This window comes from Tachysurus fulvidraco, chromosome 15, assembly GCF_022655615.1.
Source record: "Tachysurus fulvidraco isolate hzauxx_2018 chromosome 15, HZAU_PFXX_2.0, whole genome shotgun sequence".
Lineage (NCBI taxonomy): Eukaryota > Metazoa > Chordata > Actinopteri > Siluriformes > Bagridae > Tachysurus > Tachysurus fulvidraco.
This window is the reverse complement of record NC_062532.1, coordinates 15,432,761-15,453,215: the sequence shown is the minus strand read 5'-3', so window position 1 is coordinate 15,453,215 and position 20,455 is coordinate 15,432,761. Positions and strand designations below refer to the sequence as shown.

Genomic DNA, 20,455 nt, shown 5'->3' with positions numbered 1-20,455 from the left:
TTGTGTATCTGCAGAAGATAAAGGCTGATAGGTGACTATGTTTATCAGAAAAATCAAGCAAATTGTAAATGGCCCCTTGTGATACTCCCTTTCATTAAAAAAAACTGAATGTAAAAATGAAATAAAAAATATATCAAAACTTAATATCAAAAGACATATGTATTTTGAAACATTATACAATATTCTATTTTATAATAATGCTTGCTTTATACTTGCTTTAGGGTTAATGTTTAACACACGCTTCATACTAAGATTTTCCAGTTCTACCTCTTTCAAGGTGGGTGCATTGTGTGTGTTGTACTGGATTGACTGGCTTCTTTCTATTCCCAGAGTGTATTCTTACCTCACACCCAAGTGATCCTTGGATAACCTCCAAACCACTACAACCCTGTACAAGCCTAATTACTGAAGATGAATGAATATATTTACAGAATGTTTTTTTTAATAATTAATAATTCTTTCAAAAGCTGTTCAAAACAATTTACATGCCTATGTTTTGTCATAATTATATGACCACCTTTTAGAATAATCTAATATTTTTTCTCCGTGCAATTTCTTCTAAATGAATTACAATACAGTTAGATATTTTTTTCTCACAAACCATGGGTATGCAAACTTTTGCACGGACGTGTATATGCAGTATTCTCGTGTTGAGCACAGTTTAACTGCGTGCTTCTTAAAACCCAAAGGAGGAAAATGTGATGGAAGCAGTGATGCCATGCGCGAGAGGAGGGGCGGGGCTGCGAGCTGAGCTGTGCGCGCGAGCCGGGGAGAGACAGCACGGCCGCGTCACTGCTGTTCGCTCGCGGGGAAACCGACAAGCTGAAAAGGGCTCGAGGACACAATGAACTCGCCAGCGGAAGGAGTTTAACGCACCGGATCTTTGATGAACACGAAATACAAGGTAAGTCCGTGTAGTTACGCTTGAATGTGTTTTTGAACTCCTTTCTGCCTTTGATTGAAAAACAGAACCGTTATTTTGGGCGACAGAAGATGCAGGAAGCGACGTAAGCGAGACAAAAGGCTACGAGCAGAACCGTATACTAATGCAGTAACTCGCATGTCAGCTCGTGCACAGCGTGCTTTCTCGGCATATTGTTCTATTTCTCCGTGTTATTTGGCCGCTAGGACTGCGGTTTGGGATGCAGCCTCAGTATTCAGCACTGAACGGGGCCTCGCCGTTCCACACGGTCCGCCGTCCTGTTTTGACAGCATCGATGTTCACCGACACACGCAAATGAATCGCCTACTATTCTCATAAGCTGTCTTTATTACACCAACCATGAGATTTTTGCACCACATAAGAAACAGAAATGTAGCTACAATGCAGTGTTTTATAGAACCGAAGCCTACAACCTAAAGCCCAAGATCAAATTAGTGGCATCAATCACAGAAAGGGTTTATAACAAAGCCTACTGCACCATGCCAGGAAATAGCACCGCATACTGATTGCCCTAGGAAAGCTTATTGTCCATTTACATTTCCAGCATTTAGCAGACACCCTTATATCCAGAGCGACTTACAAAATCTAATTTTTATTCAACTGAGCAATTAAGGGCCTTGCTCAGGGGCCCAACAGTGGCAGCTTGGTAGAGCTGGGATTGAACTCACAACATTCTGATTGTTTGCCCAGCACCTTAACCACTAGTTTACCCACATGCCCAAAGACTATTAACGCTTTAATCAAGATTATACTTTTACAACAGGACCTGTATTGTATTTACTACCTTCTGATTTCGATCTAAGTCCCAATTAATGTCATAATAATATTTGTAACTGGCATAGCTACATATGAAAGCAAATACAAAACCTCCTTTAAAAAAAGGATAGAAATTTACATAAAATATAGGCCTATGCTGTAGCCTGTCATACATACTCACTGGTTAATAAAGCAGATTCATAGCAGATTCCAAAATCTGTGCCTTCTTTAGGCTGATCGTGCAAATTGAACTGATCAAGAGGGATGTGGTTGAATTTTTTTGATTTCACAGAAATGAAATTGACAGAAAATGTACAAATGCTAACCCTGCCCCTAGCCTTACTGTTATAGGGGGTAAATCAGCTTGATCTATCGATCAGGTGTTTTTTTTGGTTATGTTTTGCTAATAAAACCTTTAATGATTTTATGTAGAACTGTACAGCAGAGGATTTTCTACTCGAAAAGGTTCCAAGCTGAATCCCTTCAGGATACTTGACCCCTCCAAATTACCTTAGCTTTTCATATGACCATGTTGTATGAAAATTAAATTCACAAGTGGGACATCATATTGTTCATTGATTTATTACATATTTAATAAATACCATTTGTAGTCACTTTCATATTGGGAAAGTATATGTCTCGCTCGCCTGTTTCATAATACTGATTTGTCTCTATTTGCTGCTGCTTCTACCACTGATGGGGTTCCACCTCCAGGGGAAAAGGGAGGAGGCTATGCCGTTTCGACTTTTCTTTACCACCATTTGATTAACCATGATGAAGACTGAACCCCCATCTGCAGCTAGCGGCACAACAAGCACCACGCTCGGCGCTCGGAGCGCGTCGCCACACAGGAATGCATACGAGGCAGGAATTCAGTCACTTAAACCAGTCAAAGACCCTGATGCTGCAAACGGTGAAGATGGCAAAGAGGGAAAGTCACGACCTATCGGACGGGGTCGCAGGTACGGCTCCAATGTCCATCGCATCAAGAACATGTTCATGCAGATGGGCTCCCCCGGGGACGAAGAAGATCCGTCAAAGATGAAAGACCAGGCAGTGCGCCTCTCCTTGCCAAGAGCCAGCAGTCTTAATGAGAATGTAGACCACAGCGCCCTTCTCAAGCTAGGCGGAACTGTTTCTGAACGTGTGAGTCGCTTTGATGGAAAGCCTGATGGAGGAGGTGCCCGTGGACCTTCATCTGGCTTCTCTAAGCTACAGGAGACACGCAAGATTTTCGAGCAGCGCACCATGCAGGAGAAGCAGGCTGCTACCAACCGCATCCTCCTGAAGAAGGAACGTGCCTCTGGCTTCCAGGACAGTCGTCTGGATGTTGTCGTACGATTCAATGGCAGCACAGAAGCCCTAGACAGACTGGACACAGAAGGTGGGCCTGTCGAGGCAGTGTCCCCCACTGTTAGTCAGCTGAGTGCTGTGTTTGAGAAGGCAGAATTGCGGAACAATCTCCATCGGCCGTCTTCATCTTCACTTACGCCCTCTCGCCCCAAAGTCATTCCAAAAAAGGTGCGAACGATCTCTCAATCAGGAAGCCAAGAAAATGAATTGCTGGCTAATGAACAAGAAGCAGCCCCTAGAAGTCCAAGGAGAACAGGATCCCAAGCAAACGCAACAAGCAACAAGCTATCAGCAGATGAGACTCTTTTTTCTGCAGAGCCAAATGCAAAGCAGTCAAAAGAATTCCAAGACTCTACTGGAACTAGTACAGAGTCCATACCTGGGGAGCAGGATGCTGCTAGCCAGGAAGCAGGGAGCAGATTGGTGCATGCGGAGGTTCACGCTTCCCTTGAAAATGGGGAGGCTGAAAACAGTCACGAGGCTGAGCAGAGAGATGAGTGCAGGCTGAACCAAGGAGACACCTCCGCTCAAAAGGAGGAGGCAGGAGAGGAAGAGACCCTAAAGGAGGATTATTCAGAAGCTGACCTGATAGACATCAGTGCCTACAGTGGTGTAGGTGAGGACTCTGGTGGGAGTCAGCTGGATGAGGATGAAGAGGCTGATGATGATGAGGCTTTTGAACCGGAATCTAGCTGCACAGAGATCCCGGGACTGCCGAATGAGGATGAACCTCCAGCCAGCAGGAAGATCCGTTTCAGCAGTGGGCCGATTAAGGTAAGCAGTTTATGAAGTGATGGACATCACGATTAATTGTAAAATAATCAATACAGCAGCTGTTTCCATTGGAATATGTCAGTAACAGAAGACTGGATGATATTTTGTCACATCACTAGATTTTGCTGCTCAGAATATATTGCAAGATTTCTTACCTTATGCAAGATTCTGACAAACCATAGTGCTCTGCTATTTGACAGATTATTTTGAGTATTCTTTGAGGATACACAGTCCACATTGTTTTTTTTTCCTGTAGTGTTCACATTTCAGTTGAACAGAGTACTCCTGTGTAATAATGTTACACATATGTCATTAATGCCATGTGTAGCTGACAGATTTTAATTTAGAGATGGAATGGCAAAGGTTAACTACCAAGGACTGCTATTACTTTTACTATCACATAAATCACTTCAGTAATTGCATAGTTAATTTTAAGCACACATTGGTATGTCAAGCAGGTAGCCATTTCAGAAACACACAATTCAACCCGTGACAGACAAGCTGTTTGGCAGTATTTATAGTCTCCTACAGGTTTGCGGAGCAGTCTCTGCCAGCTTCATTTTGCATTTCTGTGTTTATCAGAATACATCTTTAACCAAAATGTTCAGCCACTTCCTGTAAGAACTGTCTGATCTGGTGCCTTCATATGATCACATGCTAGCTTGCTTCTGCACCCATCACGTGCCACACCCACGAAAATTGTTAGGACCCTGGGATGTTTTTATTTAGTTCTCTCCTTTATAAGTCACTTCCTTCATATTTAGGAACACAGGATATGAAAGCAGCATATCAGATTCTTCTATAAAGGGAAGAAATATTAAGTATTTATATCAACTCTTTAATTGACTGGGACTGACTGGTTATGTTCAAGCTTCTCTTTATATCTGTCTGGTTAAAAGTGCCAGATGATGTTCATGTTTACTCGGTCACTCGTCCTCTCAAGGGGTCATCTAACAAATTTTATTTGAGTGAATACAGTAATAGGCCGACCGTTAACATGGTGTTCTTGGTGCTCTTAAGGACAAGTGACAAGACTCGGGCACATTAAAAACAAAACTGAAACCGAAGTGTAGTGAAATGTGTAAGAAAATTTAGTCGTGTTTAAGAGAACTGGAATTGTCTTAAGAAATCTTTGTGTGTCTGCTCGCACTGTGTATGGATTTCTGCTCTCAGTGATGTCACAGTGAAATGTAAAAAGATGCTTACAAAAAAAAAAGGTTTTGTCCATTTATTCATTCATTCATTCTCTTACACGCAATGGATTATTACCATGAATACTCCACGGCCAACAATCTGAAAAGAGTGTGTATGTGGTGCTTTGCAATGCCTGGCTCCCAGTATGTAGGCAGAATACACACATTGTGCCAAATTACTGACATAGAGAATATCACTGAAAGGGTGAATAAAAGCCTGTAGTACTTAAACACCCTACACTTATATTGGATGTTAAGCTTTACTAGTGCTTCGAAGCATTTCATAAAAATGCCATAGTGACTTGTCTATATGAAGTAATTTTAAATTATACCCAAACTCTTCAGTGTGTACCATTTAAGCACCAACAATTTCCTTTGTGACTTCTTTTGCCATGCAGACTAATTATAGGCTGCAAGAACCTTCTTCACTGCAAAGGTTTTCTTATCCACGACATTAAGCAGCGGAAGGTGAATAAAAAAATTGTGTCTAAAAAGCAGGAAAGGGCAATTTCTACCAGCCTTAGCCGGTCATTTGATCTTTTCATTTTGTCCTCTGTCATTTCATGTCTGGTTCTTTTCCCTCCCCTCGTTGTTCATCGCGTATCTGTAAACTTTGCAGCCATGTAGATTACACAGCAGCAGCTTACAGTAGTGATAGAAACAAATGGCACGCTCTGGAGTGAAAGAATGAGACAAAATTATATGACTTTGCAATTTTATTAGCAATCATCCGTGTAGGGTGTACATGTGTGTACATGCCCTGCTTTGTGGCTGGCCTTATTATTAAATGCTTCCTGATTCCAGGCAGCTTTGGGCGGCCCCTCTTATCCTTTCAAACACAGGAAGAGGTCCAGCAGTTGCATGGAAGGAGGTGGCTGGCTTCATTGAGATTTTATGCTAGTCAGAGAACAGTATGGCATTTTCATTGTTCTGTAAACTTAATGCTTGTGTTCAGCTTTTATACTTGCAGGCTTGGTATTCTATAAAGTGAAAGGACAATGGTGTTATGCATGAACAAGGACTATCACGGCAATCAAAGAATGAGAATTGAAATCGATTGTTCGTGTCTGTGCAAAACATTCAATTCCAAAGGGCCAATATTGGATAACATAGTCGAAACACAGCAAGCTCCGATTGTCACACAGCTCATGGGAATGTTAATACTGTTACTGTTTTTAGGATATAAAGCAGCCATTGATTTGATTTACCACAGTTGAGCAACTCTATATCTATCAGAGAGACATTATCTCAGGTATTTAAAAAATGCATCGTGGACTTTAAATCCGTACCAGTGGCTAAAAATAGTTTCCTTCAATATTGAGAAATCCTAAGCTGGTCTCAGAAATGTCTCAGGGATCAGTTCATTTCTGATTTAGCACACAATTGATTGTGTATTTACAGCTGACTGCACTTAATGTTAATTATATACTAATTATTTAAAGATATTAAGATCATCTCGTTATATTCGCATTTCTTGTTTAGTAGCTTGAAGCTAAAATGATTTCTGGTTTTAAATGGTGGTTGCATTGCTGTATCCTACTCGCTTAACATGGAATAAACGTATACCTCTGTGTTCTCAGCAGCATTTTTATTTATGTTTGAAGCCATTTGCCATAAATGTCTTCTGCAAAAAAATATTTTTGTCATTTCAGTAGTGATATAAATACAGGCAACTTAATACTTGTAACAGAGCCATTTATTGAAGTAAACTGCGAATTGAATGTTCACATTCAACTTCACTTTTTTGTGTATTTTTTAGACATTCTGGAGATTAAATAGCAGGCATTAAATTAGAGGGCACAGCATGGAATTATGTAGTGAAACAATGATGATAGAGCTCTTTTTCCTTCTGTTTAGTCAGTCTTAGTAACATGTTTTACAATTCTGAGATTACTTCATTATGTTTCTTGCTCAGCTTTCTCAGTCCTCCATGAAGATTCAGAATGAACATTGTTCAGCATTTAACATAATAATCTCCAGATGAATATTAAGCCGGTTTGTGGCCTTGTGAAATACCAACGCCAGCCATGGCGAAATTTGAGGAAGAACCCGAAGAGGCCTGAATCTTGCTCCAGTCTCTGTATTCTCTTAGTGGTGTCTCTTTTTGAAGGAGTCAAAATGGATTTTTCCAGAAAGGAAAAAAGTAAATCCACTATGTTGATGTTATCGTCTTTGTATCAAAACCAAAATACATACATTCATTTGCCTGCACACAGTTTCTGTATGTTACCTTAATTAGCTGATGTGTTTGCTTATCATGGCTGCAACACTATCCATGCTGATTCAGCAGTTTCAATGGAGGTAGTTTGTTTTATATTACTAGCAGAGACTGGTTTTGTAACCAAGATTTGGTTTGTGCCCTTATTTATTGAACACCCTCAGAGAGTTTATAGAGCTGCCTGGTATGGTTTAATAAACCCAAGGTATGCTAAAGCAGGCAAATTGATTAGCTATCCTGAAAATAAAGGAGAATTGCTTCACATGTTTATTTAAAAACATGTAATTAGATCATTCTTTTAGAGAAACTTAAAAGTTCTCTGTTCATGGCAGGTTTTTATTTATTTCCTTCATGTATGTTGAATGCCAATTGTCCTTCACAATGGCTGTTGAAGCTTTGTTTTTCCTCTGTCATCATATTGTACTTTACGTTTGGTCACAGATAATGCCGCTGCCCACAGACCGAGCAAATTGCTTTGCTTTGTTGTGAAAGGTGGGGATGTTGTCTGGGTTGATGGCTGATTTGAGTAGGACAATAACTGGCATTTCTTCATAACAGCAGAAAGAAATCTATAAATCAATTGCAGTAGTCTGTAATAAACAATATTATTCCCATCCTATGTTTAAACATAAAAAGTGTTTTTTTAGGTTTGTATTTGGCTTTAATTGCAGATTAAATAAAGCTGTGACTATTGATTGCATGGCTGTTACATGTCTCTGCATTTTTCTTCCTGCTTTGTTGGGTTGGCTTTTTTTTTTTTTTTGTTCAAGGACTCAGAATTCGATCCAGTGTGCTTCAAAAAGTGCAGTTCCAAATAGGAGCAGCCATTTGTAGACTGAATGTCATCATGTGGCCAGCTGTAATTTGTCGTTATGTAAGAAACAATCCTTTGACCACTGCAGCTATACTGAGTCAAACAGTAATGAGTATAATAGGATTACTACAATTGGTCAATTCTCTAAGAGCATGTTGAGCAGTACTGAAGTTTGAATGACTGGAAGGTATTGTTGGAGTGCCAGAAGAAAAAACCCCAATATTTATTATTCATTCACAGTGCCATAAAATCCACGTTGCTTTAAGATACAGTGAACGGCATTTACTGTACCTACATTGTTGCTAGAGTGGGATTTTGGTTAAACTGACTATTTTAAACAGGAAGAACATTTCCACAAAAATGTACTATAATTAGATTGACTTTTGATGACTTTCATTTGCTTGTGGTGATTCCTGGATAGACACTGAATTATATTAAGCTCCAACATAGTGTAACTTTTTGAAGGTTATTTTTATGATTCATATTTTTATGAAATGTCACATATATAGAGAAATACATAATCTGCAGTAATCCATGACTCTTTTTATTTAAAATTTATAGAAAGTTAGAAAATCATTTTAAACAGCTGCATTAGGCCTTAATACTAACTTAGGCAGAATAAAATCCATTCCTCATCAAGCGCATTTATGAGATGCATTTAGCTAATGTGTAGAAATATTTTTAATATACTGTTGAAAAAATTAAAAATACTGGTGGGTGAAGAGATGTACTCAGATATTGTGGGATCTATTATTTTTTCCACAACGGATACCATTTCGAGTATTTTTGGATATTGCTCAGCCCTACCTATGTGCAGCCTACTTTTTTTCTCAAGAGTGATGGAGTAAAGACATAAAAGGAGGTCACAAAAGAAATAGACCTGCACTCTAAGCAGCAAAACTCAATAACCACCAAACTCTCACATCCTTCTTTTTTCTTCTTCTCGTAAGTCCTGTCTATAAATATCCTACACATTTTTTTTTTGGTTCTCTTCCTTATGCCGAGATCTCTAAGGTATCATAAGCAACGCGTTTATTCTTAATTTAGTCTCTTGCAGGAAGTGGATACCGAAATACCATAATGTATCATGTGCACATTGAATTATAGAGTAATGCAGAGATAAAGCCAGTGTGTAAGTAGTTATTAAGGCCAATTAAAATGCTTTCCAACACAAAGGTAGCAGAGTTTTGTTTGTGGATATACAATTGTTTAGCAGCACATTGCACAACCAGAATCAGATTTATTCGCCAAGTGTGTTGACACACACAAGGAAATTGGTTCCAGCAGTTTGTGACTCTCAAAAGTCCAGACATACACAATACTATACAAACTATGACAATGCAGACGATGGGATACAATATAGACAGAATGAGTATAAAATATGCATATAGAATGAATGAGATATATAAAATATGAATATAGAATATGACAGATCAGTTATGTACATAAAGTGTGGGTGTGCAAATAACAATATTGTGCAATATTATGCTTTTGTACAATATACAGCAGCAGTAGTGTGTAATATACAGATGATGTGATGACTGACAGTCCTGATAATGTAGTACTTATGATAAGAAGCAGTGAATATAATTAATTATTGTGAGTTGTTGATCAGGGTGATTGCCTGGGGAAATAAACTCTTCCTGTGTCTGGCAGTTTTAGTAAGCAGAGATCTGTAGCAGAGAATACAGTCAACTCCAGAATTATTGGTAGCTTTCATTAAAGTGAGCACGTCATATATCACATGCAGTAACAGCACATAGGCACTTTCTGTAATGTCTAACAAGGTTGTAGATGCTAGTCAGGGGATCGTTTTCCAGCCCGTCATGCAGAACATTTCAAGCTGTTTTTCCTGCACATGTGGATCATCGTCTTAAATTCAGTGACAGGGCCATCGTGAAACAACATGTAACAAGTCATTTTCAGTGTTTCCATTTGAGTTTATTTTTCCCATATTTTGTTAGAAATATAATATATCAAACAAACTTTAACTTCCTGACAGAGGCAGGACTAAAATACCATGAAATTAACAGAATTAATGACATCCATCTTCACAAGAGATCCTGGAACACTATCTTCAACACTGCCCAGAAGCTTTAATGATCAGTCACATGGTTTAATAAAGGATGCCAGTTCTTCCTCCTCTTCTTCTTCTTCTTCTTCTTCTTCTTCTTCTTCTTCTTCTTCTTCTTCTTCTTCTTCTTCTTCTTCTCATTATTATTATTATTATTATTATTATTATTATTATTATTATTATTATTATTATTATTATTATTATTATTATTATTATTATAGTATTCACCCAGAGGACCATTACACTTATGGTACACACTTACACTTTCAGCTTAAACAATAAAAGTGTACTATAAAATATACTGAGTACTATAAAAATCAAGTAATTGAATAGTTTTTTGTTCTGTAGTGAGATCTATTCTTTATTTCTTTATTTCTTTTTGTTGAAGGTCTTAGCCTTGGCAAGTTGGCAAGATGAGCTTGTTTTTGCAAGTCCAAGGAAATCCAAGGAAAAATAGTGTGGTATTTAAACCTTAAGAGAGCTTTTTAATATTATTTTGTGTTGGAAATGAAACACATGATAATATTGGAGTTATTCTACTCCCAAGGCCACCAACCGAGGACTTAAATGTATGAATCTGTCTGTGTGTGTCTCCTTGACAGTCCCCAGCTTCCCTCACAGTTATATAAGCACATAAAGAGAGTAGTGACGCACAAACCCACTCCAGTCAAAGCAAAGGCCAGTGCAGGATTTGCCATCGCATTGCTATTGGTTGCTGTACTGATGCATTTTGCATCATTTCTGAGAAGTGATAGAATTTTTTTTCCCCATTTGGTGGAGAGAAAAAGCAACAACATAAACATTTTAACAGATTTGTGGTATAATGAATCTGTTCTGCTGAAATGCATCTCAAGGCTGTTTAATGAATTATAATAATAAAATTACAATACTGCCAAAAATGTTACCTGCCTTGCACTGCTTAAAATTGCTTGTTGACACAAATGTGGCGATATGTGTTGTAGTTTGAATTCTTCATGTGTACACACACTTCACAGGCTGAAGCTGGAAGTAGGCCATGTGACGTAAAACATCTTCCTGTTCCATATCCCTGTCTACAAAGACCTTTACTTTACATTAACAATCATGTCTTCGTACATCAAGTGAGTAGAAAGTGTGAAAGACTTTTCAGCAGTCACATCACCGTTTAAACAAAATTTGATTTAATGACCGTTAGATGCAAATTGCACACTTTTTCCGCTGGTTTTTTAGTTTCATAACTCATGGATGCTAACTTTTCCTAAAAGCATTGTAGACCGGAAACAATAAACTCATTGATCTTTCTGAATGATCTAAATCTATTTATGAGGTATCAATATTGTATAAGTTATGAATAACAAAACAATAGGTGAAGTCACAAAATGAAAGCTTGGAGTGAAAATACCTACTAACAAACTAACAAAATGTTCATCATAAACTGATCAGAATCTAATAACGCAAGCTAAACCAAACAGCTTGATGCCAAGTGTAAGCTAAAGCCACGAAGCTAGCTTAGTGGTCTGATGAAATGAGTCAGCAAATCTGAGGTAGTCTATTAAAGCAATTGCAAAACTCTTACAAAATCTTTCACATGACCCAAAAATTAGGAAATTGCTTAAAAGAAGTTGACGTATATGACATATATACGTAACAATTAAATACACAATAACACAAACTGTGAAAGATAATTCTGTTGTCTTGCTTTAAAAAATGTCAGTGATTGATGATCCGAATCCTATGTAGAGTATTCTTTTTTTTTTTTCATAGACACCTTGAAAAGGGGACAGTCTGGAAATCACCAAGACCAAGAGGGTGGGGCTTTTGTCGTGTCAGTTACTGTATATATGTTTTAAGGAGCTTAACGACTGCATTTCTTTTGTAACATATAGGAAGTGAAATATGATAAAGATGTAGTATACAGTATAAAAGGAACAGACTGTTTCTAGCTGTGATTGATGCTCTTTTTTATTTCTTTTTTTGAGATAGGAATGTCACTGTGGACCAGTGGCACTTAGAGAGGTCTTTGTGATCGAGTGTTAAGCAGAGACCATAGGACGAACACAAAGCCTCCCTTTTAGAAGAGGACCTTAATGAGGTTTTCGTTAATGATTTTAATCTTTTAATGTTTTTAGAGTATTTGTTGTAGAGGATGTTTGTGTCATTTTGTTCAGGTTTTTTCACGGGCTTTAAAAAATACCACAACGGTGAGTATTTCCACTTCTGGTTATGGTGCGAAAAGGACGTTAGTGTTGTATTGAGTGTAGCAGAGAGGTCATGTTTGAGTGTCCAGCAGGCTCGTTCAGTCCCTTCCATCTCCTCCCCCTTCCTCTTTAGCAGTCTTCTGGTGGCCTGCGGCACACTGCACCCTCTGTTCTCATCTCATGTGCCTTTCTCTCTCTCTCTCTCTCTCTCTCTCTCTCTCTCTCTCTCTCTCTCTCTCTCTCTCTGACATTCCCTCTGTACTCTTACTCCTTCAGCTCTCTTTCACAAACAGCCTCTTGCATACGGCCTTCTCTTCCAGACATGCTCTCTATAATCTTCTCTCTCTAAATATATCTCCGTTCTCTGACATATTGCCCTGTTTCTCTCCACTTCCCGCCTCCATGCTGTCTCTCTTTCTCTTAACCGCACTTTCCCCTTAATTCTCCCGGTTTATCTTCCTTTTTGTTGTTACTCTTGTATCTGTTACAGTCGTGTTATTTCTCTCATACATACAGCATATAGTGAAAATGTATCTACATGGTCTAAGGGGAGAAGGAGGGAAAAATTGATGTGAGAAGTCAAGGCACCAGAGGAAGGAAGTATTGTACACATCACCCGGAAAAGACACAAAGGATATAGGGCTTGTTTCTTTTTTCCACCATTAGCTCTTTGTCTTCATCTGCCTTTACATTTTTTGTTTTACATAGACATTATATCAGCAGATTGAAGGCTCGACAGCTATAGCTGTCATCGGCTTAGTGATGTTACCTCCTGGCATTCGTTCAGCTCCTGTATTAATAATTCATGGTCTTGATGATTATGGACGTGTTTCTTTACATGAACCAATAATATATGCCCCGAGGTATGGTTCTGTATTTTCTCAATTAATGAGTGATCTACAGCTTTATGTTATAGCACAAAAGCAGATATATTGTTCTGGGAGAAGGACAGTGAACCAGAGTACATATAGATGTGTTGATTATTATTCTTTTTACTATTATTATTATTTGTACTCTTGTACTTTACTCTTTACCATCTACCGTTATTATTGAATAGTAATATTGTATATTATATATAGTAATGTAATATTATTGTTACTGTTATACAAGATGTCAAGATGCTGATCCACAATAAGAATGTGAACGAGAGATACTATGTAGAAATAAAGCAATAACCTGTCATGTAGTTGATAGGACAGATAATAAACAATGACATGGTGGCGCAGTGCAGCTCCGACGCAAAGCCGTGCTGACGATGCAAGGAATAAACCCTGATATGGTGTGCTGTCACGGAAAACTAATTAACCATTATAATAATGGCATAATGCAGCTCAACTCCAAGCATCCAACCACAGCACATCCTAGTGTTTTGTTGTCCTTATACCACACCTTCATAACATATATGGTGAGGCTTAATGTTATACAACGTCTGTGAAACATAGACTCGCTTGTGTCAGAAAACTTAATGGAACAGTGTAACAATAAACCTAACCCTAAACTTATACAACAACCCATATTTGCCTTTGTGTTGGGCTAAGTCATACAGCATAATGCTTGATTAATGTCCTTTACAGAATGCAAGGTCAGGTTTAATACTTTAGATCATTAGCTCGGTTTTGTGTCAGAGCTACACTGCACCACCATGCCACTGTTTAACATCTTTCTTATAATTTTTTAATTTCCCTTAAAGTAGCAAGTATACTGTATATAACCATGTACGTGACAAATACAAATCTTGAACTTGCACATAATTATAAAACATGCAGCTGGAACTACTATCAAAGGGATGGATACATGTAGGCCATGTGAAACCAGTCGATGTGGGATGTGGATCAGGGGATGTGGTAGCTCAGTGGTTAAGGTGTTGGGCTACTGATCCCTTTGATCGGAAGGTCATGGGTTCAAACCCCAGGTCCATCAAGTTGCCACTGCTGGGCCCCTGAGCAAGGCCCTTAACCCTCAGTTGCTCAGTTGTAAGTCACTCTGGATAAGGGTGTCTGCTAAATGCCGTAAATGTAAATGTAAATGTAAACCAGTCGTTTACAGTATGTTATAGCAGATATAAACAGTTGATCTCTCACCAACATACACTGCCTTACATTTGAACTATGTTCTCTGTAAAGCAACAGCTTTTCAGTTTCAGTCTCCGTGGACAGAGGTTCATTGCAGAAATAAACCAAAATAGCTTGCCATTTTTTTTACAAATTTCTGCCGATTATCTGCAGATTTGTTCCAAGATGCGCTACTGTATGTGACATGCTCACATTGCGCATTCAGCCACAGGTCCATTCAATTATTTAGAACACGAGAAAAGGTATCATAGACGCTAATTACACGTGTAATAGACCTGAGCAACAATTTTACCAAATCGTTTATTTTTCTGCAAGAATACGCAAACGAGTAGACTCTATTGCAAATTTTGAAAAAGTACGCAGCAAAATTAAGCATTTCTTTGGCTGCAACAATCACCAAAAAATACTTTTAATTCTTACAGGAGTGAAATTTCATTAGTTCTTACTATATAAGTACTATATAAGTATAAGTATAGTATGCACTCATAATGCATATAACATATATGTCATTTGTTATGCAGTAAACACTACTGCTGTCTGTAACCGTGCTGTTCTTCTGACCAATCAGCATTCAGCAGCAGCATTAATAGTATAAGTAGTATTTAATTGTATGTATTGTAAGATTTAAATCCAATTAGAACTAACTACTATATACTAAATTAATCAAACTAATTATAAAAGCTGTCCATTGGTAATTATATATAAAAATTAATGGTAGCGTTAGAAGGTGGACAGTTGTGTATATTCAGCAAGTCTAACTTCTAACTAGTGTTTAATAGCGGCTCTTACCCCTTTTACCCCCTTAACCTTCTATGCTCTCATCTTCTGTCCTTCCTTACCAGGAAATAAACAATTATATCATGTCTGTAGTAAAACATGATGATCGGCACAGATGCACAAGATATCTAATCCACTTTTCCAAACTTGACATACTAAGGTAAGCTTAGTACCATCCTTCATTACATAATGAACTGTGTGCACAGTTAGATTGCATGCAGGAGGTAATTTTAAAAAATGAGTAACAATGACTCATAATAACAGCAAGAAAGAATGTTTAAATAATATTATCGCACTAATGCGCTATTGTTTTCAAAGGCAGTGGCAGGTTTGTAGCATAGAGAGACTCCATGAAGAGTAACCCAAAACTTGTCACGCGTAATTGTGCTTCAAGTATAATCACAATTAACAGCAGTAAGAGTCATCAAAAAACAGCATGAATGTAAAATAAGAAGTGTAGACATGAGTGTGCATTCCAATTGTGATGTAAGTCGGCTCTTTAAGGTAAATGTCTGGATTCGACTCTGAATCTGCCTTTTTTTTTGTTTTTAACCGAACAATCCGAACAACGCCATTATAGTGTAGCACCAGTTGTAACAAGACTGTTAAGATTGTTCAGTGTGTTGTGTTTTCGTCTCTTTTCTCCAATCCACTGATGCTGCACGAGGATCCGACTGCACTGCTGCTGCTTAGAAGATGTAATGTAGTGTATTTGGGAGGTGAATATCACAATGAATTAATGCGTCTACAAATAGGCAACGAACTGCAAGTTTATGTGGTTTGGAAAGAAACAGGCAGTGAATCATTTGGGTAGAAAAAGAGTGAGATCTTAACGGTGAACTGAACTGAGTGCTCTGTTTCTGGAAGTCCTATCACTAATGTAAAGAAAACCTTTTTGCATGCTCTTAAAATTCTGTTGTCATCAGAAGCAGAGTTGTGTGGTGACTACTGAACAGGAATTCATGCCTACTGCCGAAAATGTTTTTGGAAATGATAAAAATATTCTCTTTAATTTGAGATGGCTTTCTGATCTGAAACTGGCTGGGGAAAAATTGCGCAAATAAATATAAATATCCACTTTCATATGTGGGGGCTTTATTAATATATCTGTAGGTAGAAACACACAAAACAGATAAGACGGGCTAATTTAGGCATTTGAAACCCTTCACAGATGCCGTTTTTAAGTCACACCAATTTTGGAGGTGTTATCAAGCTTGCCTGTGTTTTTACACATACTGTAAGGGCCTCGATTGCTCAAGTATTAGACCTCAATGATGCATATTTTAGGTCTACTGTAGCTCATCTATTTCTTTACAGAATTTGTCAAACCGTTTAGATTTAATGGAAAGATAACTGATTAAGATTGTGCATGGAAAAAGATTGTTGTACTAAAATAATCAAGCAGAAAGTGAACATTTAAAAAGCCAGCATTACTTCTGTGCCTGATAGAGCCATGCCTGAGATCAGGAGTAGCACATGGCCACACCTTGTGTGAGATTATTCCCAGAGCCTGAATCTCAGGGATTAGTGTCACATCCAGACTGATTAGAGCATTACTTCTTGCCTCCAATCCATCAGCGCTAATATGGGATTCGTGTATGAATATTATCTTGATTATGCTTCGGTTGTCCATTGACTTGATTAGTTTTGCAGATTTGAGGCACAGGTAAAATGATTGGGGTGAATAGTCAGGTGACTCTTTTTGCATACAAGGATTTTAGGTTAATACTTTTTTAGCTTGATGTATCAAAATGTGAATGTGTTCAGAACAACATCCAGCCTGGTGTTTACAGAAACAATACGCTACTGATTTATTCATATTGGGAATATCTGCACTTCGGTGGCCTTCATCTGGAAATGATGTGTTTTATGTGGAGTTTTCTGTTATTATATTGATATTGAACTAATTTTCATTAATTTTCGAGTTGATCAGTCTGATCAGATTGTGAAGAATCTATCCTGATTATTTCTAGTAATAATGCAATAAAATCTTAAATAAGGAAGGAATATAAAGTACTCAACAGTGGGGTAGAATTACTGTACGTGGTCTGGCACAAAGCAGAGGGTCAAAACTACTCCAAAGGTGATTATGTTCCTTTTACTGCATGTCCTGAAGTATTTTATTCCTTAGAGAAATTTGCCTATGATTACACTTGAGCTTGTCACCTAACCAAATTCTCTTTCCTTAAGACTCTTCCTATTCTGGAAACGTAAACAGTTTTACCTCAATGCACTGATACAGACTGAAGTCTTCTTTCATAAGAAGAAAGAGAAATCTGCCCAGAGCCATTTTCTGTGAATTGCCTTGCAGCTGCACTACTATCAGACCATTCTGTTATAAAATATTATTTAACAGGTTCTGACCAATCATGTTCAAGAATTTCACAGCGTTGTGGTTTAAAGCAATGCAAAGTAGGTCATGTGGTAATAATAGTAGCCACCTAAGCTACCATAACAGCAGCTATTTAGCAAAGCAAGTGTGGGAGTTTTTATCATGTCAGCTCCGTGAGAAAATACTTCACAAACAGTATAAAAGCTGTAATTTATTTGTAAGTCATGGTATTGGGTCTGTATTTCTTCCGGTAGCGCAGTGAAGTGCTCGAATAGTTTAGCTGAGCTCAAATAAAATGAAGCGCTTCAATTAAATCTGGTCATTTTGAAATCTTTTAGTTAAGAAAAATAAAGGAGCAGAAAATAAAATTAGTGTCAGAAAATAAAATAACTGAAAAGACTTTATGCCAATCAGTGCTATAACTCATGATAGAATCAAGCAGATTTAATCAAAAATAGTCAACAGGGAAATGCCCTGTGAATCGTCCCCCTGGGCTGCTGGAGTTTAGAAATAAATAAAGTCTGCTGAAAGCCATCTGGCTACAACATCCAGAATAAAGATTAATGCTCAATTAGACTATCACTTTATTAGGTTCTTCTGGAAACTCGTAATCAGTCACTCCACTTTTTGGCCATGCATCCTGTCCATTCATCTCAAACCTGGAGAAGACAAGCACTTTGATTGCACCGAACCGTAAAACACTTCTCGGTCTCACTCGATCTTACTTTTTCACACCATCTAACATCAGTGATGTAGTGAGTCAGTGAAGGAGGGCTACAGTGCTCTCTATTCCTTCCTATTATTATCATCAGGACTCATCTCAGCTTATGCCATAGGTGCTTCTATGCTTTAATGATTGATTCTTAAAGCAGGAACGCACTCTTTGTTGGCATACATAAAGACTCTTTTAGTCCATTGTCATTCTGCACTTTACTGTTACTACAGGAAACTCACCTGCATTTTTAGTACATCACTTTCTATTCTGTAATGCTTCCACATGTCACAGCTTGTTAGTTTGTAACATAGCACATGATGCGGTCAGCCATGATTCAGTATCCGTGAAGCAACAATCACCAAAAGTTAGACCACGAGTTAGAACTAGAACCTGCTGAGCCACAACACAGAACCTTAACTGTTCCATCATTGCCCACTGGTACCCAGGATATACGGTTCATTCCATATGTGCTCTCATGTGTGCAGAATATGGCACATAGCACTTTCAGTTCAGCTACACGGAGTGTCTCAGAGTGAGCATGTACTAATCTACACAATCACTGGCTAGGTAAACTCAGCTAGATGGTGGATGGTGGAACTACAACAACCAACTTGGGGAAAATAGGGGTTAATCATGGACCTGAGGACTGATTCTGCACTTGACTGTCTGCCTTTATAAACAAATGTGAGAAATGCTGAATAAAGGCTTAAACTATCCAAAAATTGTAACAGACATTTTCATGTTTTAGTATTCAGAGTTATTTGTGTGACTCTGAAGTCTTTATATTTTTTTTAGCAAAACCCAAAATCCACGGAAAATTTTTGTGATTATCCACCTCTTAAAAACAAGTCGATGATTTCCTTTTCAGATGTTCTGTCGGCTGTAGAGCCTGGTCCATGCATGCAGGTTATAAAAGTCATTTGTCTATCAGACAGTGTTATACAGCAGCCTTAAAAAGTCTAATGAGAATCTTTAGAACGTTAACGACACAGTTTCAACGTTTTTATGCTCTATGGGAGTAGGAGTAAGAGTTGAGATACACCCCGGCCATGTGAGTACATGCTATATGTTAGACCAACATAGTGGTTTCACAACGTTTCCCCTGCTGATCACAATCCACAACTTCCTGTTGTTGTAGCTGGCTTCCTGTTTCTTCTTTGGTCTCTGCCTATATGCTTGTGAGAAAAAGCACGGCTACTTTCAGTTGCAGTGAAGATTTTTGTATCTCTAGTTTAAATATTAAAAGATGTTTAAAATGTCTATAGCTATAAAAACTATAACAACCTTACTGGCCTTATTGTAGTAACCTTATTGGCCTTATTGTTCCACTGTACAGCTGTGTGTTCCAGCTTAGAGGTTGTAATGTATTTACAGTAAATCAGAGTCCTATTGGCAGTAATGGTAAGCGTGATGGCAATCATTTCACTTGTTCCTAAGGTTTATTCAGCACGACAAATGACTCTGTAAACTGTTCAGTTTAGCATCCCATACCCCCCCACCCCCCACCCCTTTCTAGGTTGCTAAAATTTAACAAGCCAGCTAGCTAAGCTAATGTTATTCTGAAAGACTTTTGGGTCTTTTGATATATAATAATATCTTCAAATTTATTATTTTATCAATCACTGAAAATAAAAATAAGAGTTAAAGTTCTGCTAGGACTAGCAGTGTGTGTGAGGCAGCATATTAGCAGGTAACTAGCCAGCTAGCTAACTTAGTTGATGTTAGCGATATTCCGTATTGCATGGAGATTTTCACATGAATATTTACCGATCTATGTGTAAACCAGGTCTGGGGCTGTTGTATTCAAACCGAATTGGGTGGCAATTAAAACTGGCAAATTATACATGATACATCAGCTAAATATACACTCAGCCATCTGCATTTGTCTGAAACCAAGTGACTGGACTAGATAGGCTAGCAGATAAATGTACTTTTTTTTTTTTTTAAAAACAAGCAAATAAAAAAATACTGATCCTTCTCCTACCTTCTAGACTATCACTGTTCCCTGACTTGTCCTGCAGTGCAGTCACATGCATGCATGTATTTTCTATTGTTTCTAGAAATACAGTAGACTTGCTGTTCTAGACTGGAGTCAATGGACAAAACCTGCAGTGCTAAGAATAGTTGTCGCAACCTCCTCCAATGCCCGGGGGCTCTCCTGTGAGCACTTTATAGTGTGTGTGTGTGTGTGTGTGTGTGTGTGTGTGTGTGTGTGTGTGTGTGTGTGTGTGTGTGTGTGTGTGTTGTCGCCTTTCTG

General features: G+C 38.2%; 1 protein-coding gene and 1 long non-coding RNA gene across 4 annotated transcripts in view; both read left to right on the top strand.

Annotated features, from left to right (window-relative positions):
- Positions 1-746: 746 nt before the first annotated feature.
- Positions 747-20,455, top strand: part of ppp1r9ba (protein phosphatase 1, regulatory subunit 9Ba) — a 41,510-nt gene continuing 21,801 nt past the window's right edge. For all 3 annotated transcript variants that reach the window (XR_007138021.1, XR_007138020.1, XM_027139183.2), the window contains exons 1-2: positions 747-904; positions 2,414-3,826. Coding sequence is in view for 1 of the 3 variants with exons in the window: in XM_027139183.2 (XP_026994984.1) it covers positions 2,471-3,826 (1,356 nt within the window). In the remaining 2 variants the exon portion in view is untranslated. The remainder of the gene's footprint in view (positions 905-2,413; positions 3,827-20,455) is intronic.
- On the top strand, positions 10,934-12,549 carry LOC125138902. The gene is made up of 3 exons (XR_007138022.1): positions 10,934-11,225; positions 11,869-11,913; positions 12,088-12,549. It is a non-coding gene; the product is annotated as an uncharacterized LOC125138902 (long non-coding RNA).